The sequence below is a fragment of the Chinchilla lanigera genome, unplaced genomic scaffold (genome assembly GCF_000276665.1).
Source record: "Chinchilla lanigera isolate Chin_1 unplaced genomic scaffold, ChiLan1.0 scaffold00026, whole genome shotgun sequence".
NCBI classification, from domain to species: domain Eukaryota; kingdom Metazoa; phylum Chordata; class Mammalia; order Rodentia; family Chinchillidae; genus Chinchilla; species Chinchilla lanigera.
Window position 1 is genome coordinate 21764385 of NW_004955427.1, and position 18847 is coordinate 21783231.

The window sequence follows — 18847 nt, forward strand, 5'->3', positions numbered from 1 at the left end:
GCCCCGGCCACCGCCGGCGCCCGCCCTCGCCCCGGGGCCTCTCCCGGGTTCCTGCGGAGGACAGCCCGATCTGCCGGCGGGAGGGGGAAGGGCTGCGGCCGCGGCTGTCTCACTCACCGGCTCGAGGCAACCGATCCCGGCGCCGCTGCTAGGGTGAGGCGCTCGCTCGCCGGCCCGCAGTCCCTCTCCCGCGCACAACCTTCAAGCGCTGGCCCGCTCCTCGGCGGTGCTCACCAGGCCTCTCTTTCCACCGCCGCGCACCCAGCGCGAGACTCAGCTCAGCCGGCGTGCGCACTGCGCCTGCGTGCGGGGGCCGGCCTGTGCGCATGCGTACGCCCCTTCACCGCCCGCCGCAGAGGCTGCCGGAAGGTGTAGTCTTCCCCCTTCTTTCTCGGACTGGATCTTGCAGAGCGTGCGCTACAGCCAAGAGTTGAGGGTCGGGGAGAGCATCTGTGTGAGGAGAAGGTTTGCGCCAGGAAAGTTCTGTCTTCAAACCTGCCTTTACTAAGCTATTCCCCTTCCCGTCTCTATATCTACCCTCTCACATGATGGGTACCTAATACAGGACAGGATTACTGAATGGTGGATGATTGAAGGCGGAGGGAGTATTACGAAAGTGACGTCAGCGCTTTCCCTCCCGAGGGTTCACAGGCAACCCGCTTGCAGGAAGCTTCTGGGTACTCTCTTTTTAATTATTACCCATCCCCTTTGCCTGGCAATTTATAAGTACCATAAAATCATTAAGAAAGTAATTTTTAACACCAATATTTGCTTTCCTCTCGAAAGTACTCTCAAACGAATATTTTGGGCAAATGATTGTGACTTAAATTTTATGGAATTCATCTGAGGGAAGAAATCAAGTAATGGCCTCAACAAACAAAAAACTCAAATCAGGCAAGCAGAGGTCACTACGAAAAAAAAAATCTCATATGTGACTTGGTTTACCCAAGCAAAATGCATCCCAAGAAACAAGGTGAAAGATGGCATCACCGGGTGTGGTGGCGCACGCCTGTGGTCCCAGCAGCGCCACTGGCTGAGGCAGGCTAAAGCAGGACAATCACAAGTTTGAGCCCAGCCTGGAAACCTAGCAATTTAGGGAGAGTCCCGGTCTCAAAATTTTAAAAAGGGGCTGGGAGTGTAGCTCAGTGCGAGGGGCTCTAGGTTCAATCCCCAGTTACAAATATAGATTACTGAAATTTACAAGTGTGAGAGAGGGGAAGAGAGGACCATACTAATTGAATTCTAGGCTATACAATGTTCCTTTTCTTCCTCCCTCCCTTCTCTCCTCTCCTTCCATTCTCCCTTGTCTCCTCCTTTCTCTCTCCCACTGATAGTGTGTTTATTGGAATCAGTTGAGTTTGAGCAAGGGAGCCAAAGTAAAGGAAGGTGTTTTACGGAAGAGACTTACGGGCAAGTTTGGCTGACCACAGCTAGGCTGAGGACAGATCATCTTATTCTGATCGTGGACTAAGATTGATTACTCAGAGATGGACTCGCGAAAGCTAGTTTGTTTGTTTGCCCTGACTCCTAGGTAAGGCATAGTCCTTCAAGGTCTCAATCAAAACTCTGAGGGTTTTATTAGCTCTCTCCTCTTTGGCAGGGTCTACTCAGCTCGAAGAGACAGCCAGAAGCTCTGCTCAGTTTTTTAGCCACCGCTTTTAGATTCAGCAGTCACCAAAGGTTGGGAAAAGTGATAGCAGACGTCAGGCTCCCTCCTCATGACTGTTGTTTATTTCCACGTCTTGCATCCACAAATTCTCATTGCATGTTGCTTCTGCATCCACTAATGTTTTTAATATTTTCTCCAGTTCTTAGTATGGAAGTGTTGGTCCAAAATAAATACAGTAGGCCATTTCTGGGAGGCCATAGCTAGGCTATGTTCAGCAAAATTAAAATGTTATTATACCATATGTGGTGTTCTATAAGTGGAATATACATTGAGAAATTTAAAATTGTATGGTTTTTGTTTTTGTTTTTACTTTTGTCTTTTTGAGACAGGGTCTCGCTATGCAGTTCAGGCTGGCCTTGACCTCACTTTGTAGCCCAGGCTGGTCTTGAACTCACAATGATCCTCCTGCCTCAGCCTCCCAAGCGTTGGGATTACAGACGTGCAACATGACGCCCGGTTTAAAATTGTAGAACAATATTTTTTCTATCACAATCAATGCTGCTGTACATATTCTTGTGCCTCTATACTGTGTACAGGAAAACTGCTATATCCTAGGACATTGCATCTTTAATGTCATTAGATGTGGTAGGCAGAATGCTGGAATACTCCCCATGATCTCTCCCTCTTGCAGTAACCCTTGTAAAATCCCCACACCTTGAAAATGGATGGGACCTCTGACTTATTTTAGCCCATAGAATATAGCATAGAAAATGGGATGTCACTTCCATGATGACATTTTATTATGTAAGTGTTTGTTTTAGAAGACTAGAGCTAGAGAGTCTTCTGCTGGCACTGAAGAAGCAAGCTCTTGTGTTTTTAAATGCCATGTGATAGGGTGGCAGGGAACTACAGATGGCTTCAAGGACCCTAGGTGAGGCCAGTAAGAAGCCAAGGTCCTCAGTCACACAACCACAAGGAGATGGATTCCACCACAGCCTGAGAGCATGGAAGAAAATTCGTCCACAATCAAGCCTCCAGATGAGAAGAAAGCCTGACTTATACTTCATTGCAGTTTTGTTAAACCCTCAACAGAGGAACCAGCTAAGCTGTGCATGAACTGTTGGCCCACAGAAACTGTGAGATAATCTATGTGCTTTAAGCACTTAGGCCTGTGATACTTTGTTACACAGCAATAGAAAACTAATACATTAGGTATTACTGGATTATTTTACAAAGTGTTGTACCAATTTTTATGCTCCACAATGTATAAGATTCTTTTTATGTATCTTGCTAATATTTGGTTTGTCTGGTTTTTCTTTTGTTTGTTTTTTTGTTTTTTTCTGGTACCAGAGATTGAAATCATGACCTTGCGCTTGCCAGGCAGGCACTGTGCTGCTGAGCTCAAAATCCCCAGCCCCACTTGCTAACATTTGGAAATGTCTGATTTTTTAATTTTTTCCCCAATAGTTATGGAAATAAATAAAAATAATATAAATTGTGTACACGTTAATTTTTGTGTGTGTGTCTTTTTAGAACAGGGTTTCCCTATGCAGTTCAGGCTGTCCTTGAGCTCATTTTGTAGGCCTGGCTGGTGCAACGATCCTCCTACCTCAGCCTTCTGAGTGCTAGGATTATAGGCATGTGCCATCACACTCGGCTTTGTACATGTTAATTCTTGAACATAAAGATATGAAGAATATTTACTTGAAATTAAGTATTCTGTTGTATTTCTTTTCTGCTACATATATGCTATTGATGAAACAGTAGCAGTAAGACTAATTAAATGTAATAACTGGTAATAACTAATAGAAGTGCCAATTAAGCAAACAAAAGATTGAGAAAAATATGACAATTTAAAAATGTTTCTACCCTCTGTAAAGCAATTTATTTTAATTTTTATGACATTTAAATTTTATAGGCTATATTCTACATTCTTCAGACACATAAATATAAGAATTGTTAAAAGAATGTAAGTACAACTAAGTAAATAGATATTACCTATATTGAATTAAAAATAATGACTTGGTTTTTATGATATGGTGGGATATTTTATTCTCTGTTTTCTTTTCCATTAATACTGCTTTGAATTGCCTGCAGCCTTTTGGACCTCTTCATTTTTTCATTATGTAATGATAAAACAATACAGTCAAACATAAAATTAATTTTGACTTGTAACTCTGCTCTTCTAACTGATTCCTGTTGTCAATGCAAAATAACGACATCCAGCTAGATTTTCTCTCACCAAAGTGTTTGATCATAGAATGCTGAGAATTTTGTTAACTAGCACAGCAGGTTTTTAAGCTCATAAGAATTCATTTCCAGCTCTCCAAAATGTCCACCCACTTTGTATGTACAGTTTTGTCAATCAGGTCCTCAGTATCTTTAAATTAACCATCCAGGTGCTCTGTATCTATTAAACCTCTTTTCTGCAGGGAAAATAGTTTTAAAGCACAGATGGAATCTGAAATCATAAAATTGGAGTTAGATCTTAAATAAGTTTCCAGTTTGAATAAAGAAATTTAGAAAGTTCTATTCAACTTGGTTGTCTTTTTGTGGGAACTATTTTTCAGTTGAGAAACCATCTTATCCCTGCCATATTAGTCTACCTGCTGCCCTCCCGCCCTCCTTTCTTTCTTCCTTTCTTCAGTATTAGGGATTGAGCACAGGCAGCACTGAGCTATGTCCTCAGTCCGTTTGCACTATTATTTTTATTTTTGAGACAGGGTCTCACTAAGTTTCTGAGTTAGCTTCAAATTTGCAATCCTCTTGTTTCAGCCTTCTGAGTAATTGGGATTACAGGCATGGACTACTGCTCAGTTCAGTCTTTTTTTTCTGCTGGAATTTTTGTTGCTCCTACAATAACTTTGAACAACTCAAGTTTTCATCCTTTTGTGTGCTACTTATTGCCACTTCAAAGATTCCATTCTTAGGCCAGGCTTGGTGGTGCACACCTGTAATCCCAGCACTCCAGAGGATAAGGCAGGAGGGTTGCCTTGAGTTCAAGGCCAACCTGGGCTACATAGTTCAAGGTCAGCCTGAACTACATAGTGACACCCTGTCTCAAACAAATAAATAAACAAAAAGATTCCATCCTCTTGCTCTCAATTTTGCACCATGGACCTCATGTGTATGCACATGCCTCAAACCCCCATTACTGCAAAAAAATCATCCCTCAGTTTATGTGTGTGTGTGTGCACATGCGGGTGTGTGGTGCTGGAGATTGATCTTGGGGCCTCATGCATACTGAGCAAGTGCTATACCTCTGAGCTACATTCCCAGCCCCCTTGGTCATTCTTAATGCAGACTATGGCATAATTCAGGAGAGACTCAAGAAATGTGGTGGTCCTGGGTACCTACTGGGTGGCTTTTAGGTGAAGAGTGTAGGATCTAATGTCTTGGTTGTGTGGACTTATCACCTGATTGTGAGGGATACAGCCAGAGGAGGGTTGGAATGCATAGGTCCCAGGTGAAGCCTGGGACCAAGGTAGAGTCCCCTGTTGTTCAGCTCCCAGGGCAACACCCTATGAGAGAATAAGCAAGCTTCTTTCAAAGAGAATGCAAGAAAAGGTAAGATAAGGAAAAAGAAGATGCTTTATGTTCAAGAGGTTGAGGGTATGAGGTCAGGAGAGTTTGGAAGTACAGGAAATAGGATTTGAAAGTCAGGTGCATCGTGAAATTAGCTGGCCTCTGCATTACAAATAGAACTTTGGAATCAAATTTGAGCCAAAGCACCCTTTATCAGAGCTGTTTTCTTTGCCTAACACTTCCAATGATCTCAGCTTGAATTTCAGTTTCTTTTGGAGGCCTCTTTCCAATCCCTGATTAAATTATCCTTCTCCCCCTTTCATTTTTCCCAAAGAATCTGTAATTCTCCTTTTGTTATACCTAATCATACCTGTTAAGGTGCCTGTGTCTGCCTTTCTGATTATTCAAGCTAAATGCTCTGTAGTGATATTGGCCTTATCTGGTATCATATCCCTAGTACCCAGAAAGTACTAGGGATATGACTAAAAGGTTTCTCATGATCAACAAATATTTGATGAATTACTATCTTGGCTTGACGGCGCCTGAGCAGCATTGCTTAATATGGCTGCATCTAAACTGAATAGTGGCCTTTTGATGTCCTTCTGCTTCCGATTCTTTCATTTAGCATATAATTTCTTGGAACCAGGTACTCAAAGGTAATTTATTTTGATATTTAAAGCACTTTATAAAATTCTCTAGAAAATCTAAAACACATTCTGCTGTCATAATATTATATATCATCATAATTTTAGAAAATAAATGATGTGGATTATATTCTGGAAAAATTTCATTACATGTAAAATTTTTGCTGTTACATATAGTAAAAGAGATGAAAGAATAATGACAAGGAAAAGGAACAGTCTGTTGGTGTCTGTCCACCCTAGACCCAAGAAATAAAGACAAAGGTGAAGGCACTAAGATCCTACAAATGGCTGGTCCTTCCAATAACCCAGCTAATCTAAACAGACAACCTATCTGCTGTATTCAAACCACTGTTTGAGTCATTGGTGATTATGACTTAGTTGTTTTCCCCACAGCAAGACCAAATGATATCAGGATTAGTCAACAGAACTGCCTCCTGGGAATTTCAAAAGGCTGCTGTTAAATGCTCCTGGTTCTGATGAATACTCCTTTGACCATACAGGATCCTGGGTGCACGTCCACAAATACTGAGGCATAGCCTGTGTGCTACTAAAAATAACAAAGGTTTCAGGGCTGGACATATTGTCAACCACACTGTCATAAGCACCTATGGCTCCTGGACTCAGTGGTGGAGGGACAATATGTAATGGATGACCCTGGCAGAAGGAGCCTACAAGTACTTCAGCCTCAAACACATAGATCAGCTTATCGGTGGCAGAGGTTTTCTTGGCCTTGTCTGCTAGCTTTTTGAGGTTCCTGGTGAAGTATATTCCAGCTCCATATTTTGGGTCTAATAAAAGAAAAAAAAAAGATTATTATTGTCTGACCAACAATATTGCCTATTTGGGTACTGTTACAGCTTGTATATGGATTTTCCCCAAAAGCCTCATGCAGTCGTAGGTGGAAACTTTCAAAGGTGGCTGGATTAGGCTGTATGTATATAGATTAAGGCTGTGATACTGGGACTAAGGGTGTGGATAATGGAAACCCCACCCTGGGAATGGGGATCACCAATCAATAGGCCTGCAGCCTAGATGGGACTATAAAGGGACAGAAAGAAGGTATGTTTGCTGCTTGCTGCTTCACTGTCTCTGGCCTGCTTGCCATGGACCTCTGTGATGCCCCTCTGCCATGCCACCTTGCCTTAGAGCCACCTGACCATGGGCTGAAACCTCTACAACTATGAGATGAAATAAGCCTTTCCTCCTTCAACTTTGGGTGTCCAATATTCCATCTCAGCAATGAGAAAAGTAACTAAGACAGAAACTAATATGTATTGTATGCTCTAATTCTCCAAATAATCCCTTCCTCTTATCTCAAGTCCCTGTGCCTGTAGTCATGGCACCTAAAGTTTCTCCCTTGAAATAAACTGTTACTGACACCTGCAACATAATAGCTTATATCTGAGTATTCCATTAGAGTTACAGAGAAGTCTCTGGCTTTCAAAGCATTTTTACATTGATTAGATATAATATGTGACTTGGATAGTATCCCCTTAAAAGATGAAAAATCTGAGATTCAGAGAAATTAGGATTCAAGTCAACATTAGCCATGCATGTGAAAAATAGCATAATGGAAGTAACGTTTCATTACCATTAGAACACTATCTGACTTCTACAAGGTGTATGTCTATACCTTTTTTTCCTGCAGTGCTGAGGATTGAATCCAGAGCCTCATATACACTAGGCAAGAGTTTTACCACTGAAGTACATCCCTAACCCATCTCTACAACTCTTGAGAAGACAGTTTGAAAACAACATTTAATAAGAGGAGGTAGAATCATAGGCAGCAATACAAGAAAAATATGTCAAAGTAAAGGAAATGTTGAGCATGCACACTTCATTCTAGGTCATCAGTTTTGGCCCTGGCCTGCCATAGTACCCCACAAAGAACTCTGCACATGCTTTTGATCTGGTTTCATGGTCACCAGGCAATTCCCGCCCATCAGATATTCTGGAAACAGTGATATTAGAAAGGATATACTCAAATCCAATCACTGGAAATGAAAATTCTCTACTAGGGTATACTGCCTGTGATCTCTGTCTTCTTTCTTGGAGTGTTAAGACATTCAAGAAGCTAAGGACCAAACGGGCTTCAAGGTAACCCCTGTTCATTACCACGTCTAACATCACTTATTACAGAACACTTGCTTAGCATACACAAGGCTCTGGGTTCAACCCCCAGCACTGTAAACAATGACCTCAGAGACAGAAAAAAATGAAAACTTCTTTGGGGCTATAGTTTCATTCTTTTTCTCTTTCCTTCCCTCTCTTACTCTATTTCTACACTTAACGATCCTGTTTTAGGCTACAAAACAGCACTAATAAGTAGAAATGCAATATAAGCCACATAAGTAAGCTAAAACTTTTTAGTAGCCACATTTAAAAAGAGAAAAAGAAATAGAAAAAAATATTTTTTTATTTAGCCCATAAGCATCTAAATGTTCTCACAGCTCAACATTTGCTCAATATAAAATATTATTACAGAAATATTTTACATTCTTTTGTAGTAGGTCTGGAATATAGTATGAATTTTTATATGTACTGTACATCTCAATTTAGATTAGTTGGGGCCAGGGATTTATCTCAGTGGCATATCGCCTTCCTGGCAAGTGTGAGGTCCTGAGTTCAATTCCCGGTATCCCCTCAAAAAACTGAAACCAACTAAACAAAAAGATTCAATTTAGAGTAGTAGCCCCATGTGGCCATCAGTCGCCATATTGAACAGTGCCGATCTAGAGATTAAAAAATGACTGTTCTCAGACTTCTCAAAGGTATCCCCATGCATGGCAAGGTAACATTTTGAGATAAAAATAAAAGATTTTTCTTCCTCAAAAGTTTCTTCTTCTTGAACTTTATTCCTCCTTCCTTCCTTCCATTGAGTTCCTGTTTCTTATTACCTCCAGGGCAAAAAAGACAAGTTTAGCTGGCCTGGTGATGCACGCTTGTAATCCCAGCACTCTGGGAGGCTGAGGTAAGAGGATTACAGTGAGTTCAAGGTCAGCCTGGGCTACATAGGTTGCATTGCTTTTGGTTTGTTTTTTTGAGACAGGGCCTCACAATATGGTTGAGGCTGGCCTGGAACTCTCTGCAATATGCCTGCCTCAGCTTCCTGAGTGCTAGGATTACAAGTGTGCACCACCATACCCCGCTGCCTGGGCTACATAGGGAGTTCAAGGCTAGCCTGAACTACATATCAAGACTCTATCTCCAAAACAAAACAAAACAAGTATAGAACAAAGCCTATACATATATGTATACATATATAAAAACATGCCTATATATTCATATATATATGTGTGTGTGTGTGTATATATATATGATTTTTAAATATATACTGGGAATTAAACTCAGGGCCTTCACACCAAGCTACATCTTTCTCATGTTTTATTTTGAGACAGGATAAATTGCCTAGGCTGAGCTCATACTTGTGATTCTTCCTGCCTCATCATCCTAGAGATCTGGAATTTACAGAGGTGCACTCTCATACCTGTTGTGATATGTAATTATTTTTGACTCACAGAAAAGAATATGGTTTTGAAATTCTGGCTTTCAGAGTTGTTTTCTCGGAAGAAAAGGGTTTTTTGAACCAAAGGCAAAACACCCTGAAGGATTCATGGTTACACATTTTTGGTTTTGCTTCTTTTTTTTCAGTTTTTTAGCCATGTATTCCAGGATGGCTTTAAACTCACTATGTTGCCAAGGCTGGCTTCAAACTAACAGCAGTCCTCTGCCTAAGCCTCCTGAGTGCTGGGATTACAGGATGTGCCACCACACCCAGAATAAACCTGAAGGATTGAGAGTATGGAGTTTAACAATGAACAACAGAGGAAAGAATGATACAAAATACTCTAGAGCGGTTTTCTCACTTCAAGACAAATAAAAGCTCTCTCTAGCTAATGGAAAGAAGAATCAGAGAAGAAGTAACAGATGTGGAGAACTTTGAGAAGGGGCTTGCTTAACTGCTCCACTGCCTCAGAAGGACCCTGGGAGTCAGGATATGCAGAACAGAAATCTTACACCTGGAGGAATACCCAGGGCCGAAGGGACCATTGCCTGACTCTTCCAGGTGCAATCTCTCACCCAGCCTGGTGCTCAGTGGAAAGTAGCAGTGCTAGGGAAGGCTCCAGAACAGGTAATGATAAATCTGATAGTAAAATACAGATTGTATGGGGTATGTTTTGAGGCAAGGAAAGGACCCAGTAATAGTTGAGGCCCAAGGGAAGATAAACGAAAGCAGTATGAAGAAAGCGAGGAATGCTTGTGTCTGCAGCACATATACTGAAACTGAACAAATCTGTGCTGATCTTTACAATACTGAGTAACTAGATCCAGGTAACTCCATGGACTTAAGGGTGAAGCAGCTGACTATAGTGACCGATTCCCATATTCCCAGCCCTCTGTGTGGCTGAGGCATGAGCATTGCAAGTTTGGGCCCATTCTTGGCAAGTTAGTGAGACCCTATCTGAAAAAAAAAAAAAAAAGGCAAAGGGTAGAATGAATGATGATAATAGTTTAGCCTTGGGAAACCAGGTAGGTAGATGGTAATGATATTAGCCATATTAGAAAACAAAGAATGTATTTCTTAGGGAAAAGCATGCCCAAGAAGAGACCTCAGTGTGAGGTGCCTGCGGTACATCTAGGTAAAGATGTCCCAAAGACAAAGTACGATATATGGCCCTGCACATTAGGAAAGAAGTAGGGGTTTAGAGTAAGGAATTTTTAAGTTGTCACCCTCAGAAGAATTATGGCCATGGGAATATATATAATCACCCAGGGGGACAGTGTGGAGGAAAAAGAAAGTAGATTTCCTTTGGAACTCAGGAAAGCACCACCTTTAAAGCATGGGTAACAGATGGATGCACAAGATTTTAAATGATAAAGGTAAGGACTCTGTGGTTTATATTTATTGATGTATTTTTTGCACCTCTAGCATAAAGCCTGACTTATAGTATGTGCTTAATATATAATTGTGGGGAACTTCCAAGAGAATGATGGAGAGTAAGCAACAACTCAGCCTCTTCAAGATTCGCAATCCAGACACAGGAAAAAAACAACTTGGGGGAGGAAAAAAAAAGACACACAGAGAGAAGTAGGTCCCTGGGAACTAGGAGGAATCTGACAGAGAAACTAAAACCTACAGAGAAACTGGAGAGGCAGAACACAACATGGAGAAGGCAAGGGACAGTCTGCACTTTCTTCCCAGCCCCTGGCTTATGGCTCACATGAGTCCAAATCTACAGAGACAAAGGAAAGATGGGCACTCCAGGAGGCTTTGGGGAGAAAGGCAGTGGAGGAGTGGACAAACAGGTGCTGTGAGCTGCAGGGAGAGCACAGGACTCTGCCTTCACATGAGTCCTTCAACAGGCAACAGCGGGTGACTCCAGTCCAAGTGCCTGCCACATCCCCTGGAGAGAGTGGTCTGAAGCCATTCTGGGGAAGGGTTGATTGTTTGAACTGGGGACTCACACAGCCATAGCACAGCTTCAATTCAGGGCTACCAGTGTTACGCTCCCACGTAACTGTGTAAGAGACAGCCACGGTAGACAGCTGTGGTTAGGAAGCCACAGTCAGTCTGCAAAGAGAACCCCTGCGGGGTTTGAACTAAAGGACACAGGCTTTGCTCCCGTGGCCAGAGGCCAGGCTCAGCCTGAATTGCCCTGGATTTGATGGTCACAAGCCCTGTCCTGATCCTACTGCCTGCTGGTGCCTGCATCCAGCACAGACCTGGAGTAGGCCTGCCTTCTTTATCTACCAGTATGAGCAGGAGCACGTCCAGATTTGGACACTACCTCAAAACTGTAGACCATGGAAGAAAACCATGTTCAAAATCACAGAGATATTTTTTGTTTGTTTTAGGTTTGTGTGTGTGTGTGTGTGTGTGTGTGTGGTTTTTTCTGTTTTTTGTTTGTTTTGGTTTTTGTGGGTGTACGCATTGTTTTTAGTTTTGTTTCTGTTTGTTTCTTCTTTCTTCCTTCACCAGTTTATTGGGGGTTGGGAGATATTGTTTTGTTCTTTTTCCTTGCTTATTTCTTTTTCTTCTTTTTTCTCTTTATTTTTCCTTTTTTAATTTTTCTCCCTTTAATTCTTTCTTATTTTTACCCCCTACATAATTTCTTTTTTCTCCTTTTTCTTTTATCTTCTATTCCTTATCAGTTTTTTCTCTTACCTTTACCCAACTTTATAAAGATCCTTCTACTCCCCAATAGGATCCTTTGTACCACTTCTCTCTTTTCCTTCTCATAGTCTCATGCTTTATGCTTTCAAATTCTTCCTCTTGCATTCTCCATCCTCAAACCCCATATCTCTAATAGTATATCTATAAAGTTTTGTTAATCGTCTTGATCTCTGTAAAGTACTGTTGGATTCCTTTCTTTGATTAGCAGAAATATAGCTGCTGCATTTGGTACATATTAGCTGTAAGTCAGTAGCTGGGTTTTTACAACATAATTGTGAATTTCTTTTCTATAGTTAAAGGTGGTACATAATTGATGCTTATGGTATGTTAATATGTAACTTGTCTTGGATAATACTGCTGTAGCTGATTTGCTTGATATTACCATGGTCACATAAATATCACTATTTCTCTGTAAGCCAATACTCAGATTACCTTAGTGACATTAACAATACTAGAGTACATTCCCAGGGAACTTGGTTGTTGGGCTAATTATACTGCATCCTCCCTTTCCAAATTAACCAAGGTGGTCAGCTGTTGGGGCTGATGCAAAAGACTATAACTAGCCATGCCCCAAGTACATCACAGAAAAGCCATGAAAGAGATCTTTATACTAGCCACAAAGTCTTTACATTGTAAACATTCACAAACCTCAGTGCGTGCACACGCATGCACACACACACACACACACACACACACACACACACGAACAAATAGACAACAGAAACATGAGAAGACTGGGCAACAAAAAAGCCTCCCCAAACTCCCAAATACCCCAAAGCCAAGCCAGAATATCATACGCCACACACCCAGATTACTTGGAAAAATAACAGAGGAGGTCAGAAAACAGATCAAAGTAGTACTCAGCAGGATCACAGAAGATGTAATTAACAGATAAAGGAAGTAATAACCAAAATGATACAGGGGCTCTCAGAAGATACTACTAAAAAGCTAGATAAACAAAACAATACAAAACATAAATGACCAGTATCACTGAAGGAAAGATAGCTTCTTTTAAAAAAAATTATATATATATATATATATTTGAGACAGGGTCTCACTATGCAGTTCACGCTGGCCTTGAATTCACTAGGTAGACCAAGATGGCCTTGAACTTGAGCTGATCCTCCTGCCTCAGTGCTCGGATTACAGGTGTGCACCACCGTGCCTGACCTTGGTAGCCTGTTTAAGGAATGGTGCGGGAAAAACTGGCTATACACAAGCTGAAAATTGGACCCATACCCATATCTCTCACTGTGCACAAACTAAAGTCAAAGTGGGTCAAAGATAACATTAAAACACACTTAATCTTCTGGAAGATACAATAGATAAAACTCTTGAAGGCATCAGTGTAGGCACTTTCTGAATACAACCTTGACTGCACAAGAAATAATACTAAAATCAACAAAAGAAATCACATGAAATTAAAAAGCTTCTGCACAGCAAAGGAAACCACCAACAGAATGAAGACACAATGTACAGAATGGGGAAAACATTTTGCTAGCTACATCTCAAAGGACTAATATCTAGTATATATTTTAAAAACTCACAAAAATCAGACCCTGCCCAATTTAAAGACCAAATAAAAAATGGGCATCTGAAATAATAGACACTTTTTGGATGAAGAAGTACAAACCATCAATAAATACATGGAAAAATGTTCTACGTCACTGGCCATTTGAAAAATGCAAATTAAAACAACACTGAGATTCCATCTCGTCCAGAAAGAATAGCTATCATCAAGAAATTATCCAATAAAAATCCTGATGAGGCTATGGGGAAAAAGGAATGCTTCAGTGTTGGTGGGCATGTAGTAACTGTGGAAATCAGTATGGAGATTCTTTATAAAACTGAAATTTGAGGTTCCATTTGGCCCAGGTATTCCCTTTCTATGTATATTCCCCAAAGAGTTAAAAACATCATATGACAGCAATGTAGACATACTCATGTTTATAGCAGCACAATTCATAATAGCTGAATATTGGAAGGGGCCTATATGTCCATCAATAAGTGAATATATAAAGAAAACAAGGTATTTATACTTACAGGAGTACTACTGTGCCATAAATAAGGATAAACTTGAGTTATTTGCAGGAAAATGGATGTACCTTGAGACTATAATGTTAAGTGAAATAAATCAGATGCACAATTTAAAATATGACATAGTTTCTCTTATAGGAGAAACCTAATATATAAATAAATTGCAAAATAAAAGACAGATAATGGTTTTAAGCAGTAATCTAGCACTGATGATGTACCTACAAGTGTACCTTTAGTATAATTGTCTTACATGTTTTTTTGTTTTTTTGTTTTTTTTTTTAGTACCAGGAATCAAACTCAGGACCTTACACCCATCAGGCAGGGACTTGTGCTGCTGAGCTATATCCCTAGCCCCTTGTCTTATGGGTTTTACATGGTTTTGCCATGTTAGTCTGGCTGTTAATCTGTATTTATGATAATTAACTTGATAAGAATGTGTAAAATAAATAAATGAATGTGACACTGGCAAAAAAATTTTAAACGGGGAGGTGGAGAAGAAAGGGAAAAAAAAGAATTGAGTTGCTTTATGTATGTGTATAATCCCCCACAATGAATATGATCATTATGTACTACAAACATGTACTAATGAATTTTTTTTAAAAAAATAAATAATTGTATAATGGATGAATGGACACAAAATGGAATTGCAAGTGTATAGACTTCTTGCTTCATTCAACCAAGTCCTACAAGCAAGAGACAAACTCGGGACAGAATTGGCTAGAAGGCAAGCATAGAATAAATGAATGAGAGAAAGAAAGAGGTGAGGAGGGAGGGAGGGAGGGAGGGAGGGAGGGAGAAAGAAAGAAAGAAAGAAAGAAAGAAAGAAAGGAAGGAAGGAAGGAAGAAAGGAAGGAAGGAAGGAAAGAGAAAGAGAGAGAAAGAGAGAGAAAGAAAGAAAAAAAAGAAAGGCAAGCTTTGCTAACAGAAGCACCTTGCCTGTGGCTGGCCATCTAAATTTACTGAAAGTCCTATTATTGAGAACATTGCAGGACTGAAAAAGTCAAGAGATTTGTACTCCAAATGACAACAGCATCTGTGGCAGTGATATTAGCACGTCTGAGGCTTATTTAGCAACATCAGTTTAGAGTTTCCTCCGTCCCCCTGAGATGAGCCATATTTCCAGGTGACTTTACAGGTAGTGTCTCCCAATGAAATCTACTGTCTGAATTGCTCACAGGTAGTGACTGGTAAGCTAAGGCAGTTTTCAGGTAGGCAAGAGAAAAGAGGCCCAAAGGAAAATATTAAATCGTTTAGGTGTCAAGACTATATGGAAACAAGATCTTTGGCTGAGTTTGAGGATGTAAACTTGATCAGAAGTGAGTAGGCTTCATGCCTGCTGAGTTTTTAAGGGAGTCATGTTGCTGAAGAGATCACAAGCCTGGCTGTACCAGCCTGAGCATGTGATAGCCTGTGAGGCAATCCATGGTCCCCTGGGAGGTAGTGGGGCTATAACACATAAGGGATATTTTCCCAGGGTGCAAAAATAAGGGCTTTACTCCACTCCCTGAACAAGGAGTCCTTTCTGCTCTTGACCAGTCACACATGATAAGTAGTGAGGGCCAGTGACTGTTACATGTGTGTTTGTGGTACCGGCGGGTTGAATTTAAGGCCTGTGCATTGAGCTACATGCCTAGCCTTATTTTTGAGGCAAGGTCTTGCCAAGTTGCCCAACCTGGGCTTGAATTCATGATCCTTATGCCTTGGTCTCCCAGAGTGCTGAGATTATAGGAATGCACCACCATGCCCTCTCTTCTCTTTCAAAGTGGGAATTTCACTGCAGATTTCTTGCTCCTTCTCATATCATCATCTGATGAATATGTGGGGGTAATTCCTTGTTTTTAAGCTTTTAGAGGACTGCCTGGACTTGAGGCCGATGATGAGACTAGATGAGACACCGGGACTGTCTTCCTTGAGAGGATGGTGTATGTCTTAGATGTTCTGGGAAGAAAGATGTGTATAGGTGTTAGGTAGAAAATTAGCAACACTGCACACAGGACTGAAAAGAGGGTACTCACCAGATATAGAAAACAGGAAGATACTGATGATCTTAGTGAAAATAATTTAAGTAGAGAAGCTAATTAAGAAGCAAATGAAAATCACAGATTTAAGACTTTGGCAATGAAGGGAATATACTGATCATCACATCTTTGCACTCAGAACACTTCTTCGTAATGGTAATTCATTTACTTTTACCTCTCAGGAATTGTCTATGTTCAATTTCTGCCCCTAGTAATGACTGTGCTCTCTCTGCAACAAAGGAAAGATGAATCCAGACCTTTTGTTTTCTAGAAACCAAGACTATTAGAAATGACCCCACAGCAGAGGGCGTGCTGCAGGTTTGAAAGCTACAGATCAAGAGCCACTAGTTAATGGACCAGGTAACATAAAGCTGCACTGCTAGGTTCCCCTCTGTGATTATGGCTAAAGTTTTTAGCCTCCTTTGGAGAGATCTAAAGCCAGGATTTTTCAGTGGTGAGTGAGGAGGACAGGGAACCACACAGCAATTAAATGTCTCATATTTTTAAATAATTGAAGAGAGACATGGAAGCTACACCTAGAACGTGTATGGTTGAGAAAGATCTTAAGATGTTACTTCACCTGCAGTATCTAATTCACTTATAAGTAAGCTACAGGAAATAAAGAGGGTGAGAAAGAAAAGATCAACTGTCTTAAATTTAGGGAAATGTCTTTTTAGCTACGGGCTGAGGATGGCTCAGTAGTATTGATAATAATTTTGTTGAGATGAGTAAGCAAAAAAAAAAAAAAAAAGCCCCAAGGTGCTCTCTTCTGATAAGACACAAAAACAGAAATGAGGAAAAAACAAATAATAATAGTGAACCATAGATCCTACTGCTCATACTTTCATCAATGTAAAACCCATCATCAACAACAGATACGAAGGAAAAATTTAACATATAACACTTTCCAAAAAACCTTACCTCTAAATCCCACCTACAAATGATTCCCCTCCCCCAAGCAATGAATGCTTTTAAAGGTGAGCCATCTGCCGATGTCTGCTGTCAATTCCCGCACAAATAGCCCTGAGGAGGAGGGGCTGACACCTACCGCAGGGCACAGAGTACAGTCTCTGAAAGCCGACTCTGCAAACCACATTGCAGAACTGACGAGGGACTTGCTGAAACAGCCTGTGGCTCACAGGCTCCCTGTGCGTTCTCTCTTCCATCATTTTCTTCTTTCTCTGGAAGGCATGCATAAGAACCTTGTTGTCTATCTCTTCCACCTATAACCCAAGGAAAAGAAAAACTCAAAAAGAGACTAGAAAATAGCTACACAAATTGTCTATTGAAAAAATAAAGGTGATGGTCGGGCATGGTGGCGCATGCCTGTAATCCCAGCACTTGGGAAGCTGAGGTAGGAGGATCACTGTGAGTTCAAGGCCAGTCTGGGCTACATAACAACACCCTGTCTCAAAAAGACAAAAAAAAAAAAAAAAGATGCTTATCTGCATACTTCATACTATTTTACATGTAATTCACTTTTCATATGAAGTTGCATAAGATTCTCTTCTCCCCCAATCTTCTTTGTTTGACTTCTAGCTCTTCAAAATTCTCTGCTGCTTCTTCAATAAATTCATTTAATAAAAATTCACTGAGCAATCACTAAATGCCAAGCACCAATAACGAAATGGTCAATAACAGCATCTGCCTTCTTAACCACTCACCAGTTCCATTATTTAAATGCAAGATGACCAAAATTTGCACATTTTTCATTAATTTTTATATTAATGAATATTTATATATTCATTATATATTATTTATATTATATTCATTAAATAATGAATTTGTATATTATTTTATATACGAATGATCATTTTATCAAATGTATTCAATTCATAACTTTTCTGTGTATACCTTTATCACCTGCAAGCCGTATTTTTCAAACTGTTTCCTTTGATCCTGAAGTTCTTGTGTTACAATTGCTTGGAATCGCAGAAACAGAATCCCTACTTCTTTCATTTCATCTTGGGGTTTTCCTTGCTGGTCAGTCCTTTGTCCTAAAAATGAGTAACACAAAATTTTGTCTCAGTGCTCCATAAACAGAAAGAGGTTTTGAAAGCAGTTTCTGGAAATTTGGAGGAGACTGGCAGTTTTAAAGCATCTGCCTCTTGTTCAGGACTTGCAAGGAGAGCTACAGCACAACCAGAAGTCACAGGGTAAAATGGAGGGCAGTGTATTTGTCCATGGATGATCTGGATCATGAGAGTGTGGAGGTCGGGGGGTGAGAGAAAAAGCACTGTGTGTACTCCTTCCACTACAACCAATACTGTCATGGTGATCTGACTGTGTTACAGGAAATATTTGTCCTTTCTCACCAGGAGGACTCTCAGCAAAAAAGAGACAGGTATAAGAAAACATGAAGAAATGACGGAAAACAACAGGACATTTGTATGACACTGCAAAATCTTCAGAGTTCACACCTCTATTTCATTTGATTGTCAAAGCACCGCCCTGAAATAACTGACCCAGTTTCATAAGTAGCAAAATTGAAATTCAGAGAAAGTAACTTGTCCCATACCCCAAAGCCTAAGTGAAGATTTAAAATTATAAACTTGGCTTTCATTAGTGCTTTCTGTACAGAGATAAGACCAAGTACAGTACTGGGAACATGTAGCACTCATGTAAGGCCCAAGCAAGAAGAGCAAATTTGGGAGACTAAGAACCTATGGTGGCCTTCTTTCTCCCTCTCCCTTTCTTTCCTTTCCCCTCTTTTTTTTTTCTTGTTTTTTTTTTTTTTTTTTTTTTTTTTTTATGTTGTGCTAGGAAAGTGTGTGCCGCCCGATTGATTTCACTTAACGAGATAGTCACTGGAGGGAAGGAACCAAGGCCCAGGATGGCT

At 40.5% G+C, this 18847-nt stretch overlaps 2 protein-coding genes across 4 annotated transcripts in view; both read right to left on the bottom strand.

Moving 5' to 3' along the window:
- The window catches only part of Kpna1 (karyopherin alpha 1 (importin alpha 5)), a 59507-nt gene extending 58978 nt beyond the window's left edge, over positions 1–529 (bottom strand). Inside the window, exon 1 of the mRNA XM_005386512.2 lies at positions 118–529. The gene's annotated coding sequence lies outside the window, so the exon portion shown is untranslated. The remainder of the gene's footprint in view (positions 1–117) is intronic.
- A 5244-nt stretch (positions 530–5773) lies between these two features.
- Positions 5774–18847, bottom strand: part of Parp9 (poly (ADP-ribose) polymerase family, member 9) — a 35934-nt gene continuing 22860 nt past the window's right edge. For 2 of the 3 annotated variants that reach the window (XM_013515095.1, XM_013515096.1), the window contains exons 10-12: positions 17863–18005; positions 17057–17231; positions 5774–6566 (exon numbers count right to left, since the gene is read on the bottom strand). In XM_013515095.1, the coding sequence (XP_013370549.1) occupies positions 6193–6566; positions 17057–17231; positions 17863–18005 (692 nt within the window). In that variant the 3' untranslated portion in view covers positions 5774–6192. The remainder of the gene's footprint in view (positions 6567–17056; positions 17232–17862; positions 18006–18847) is intronic. The other variant, XM_013515094.1, reaches the window with a different exon arrangement.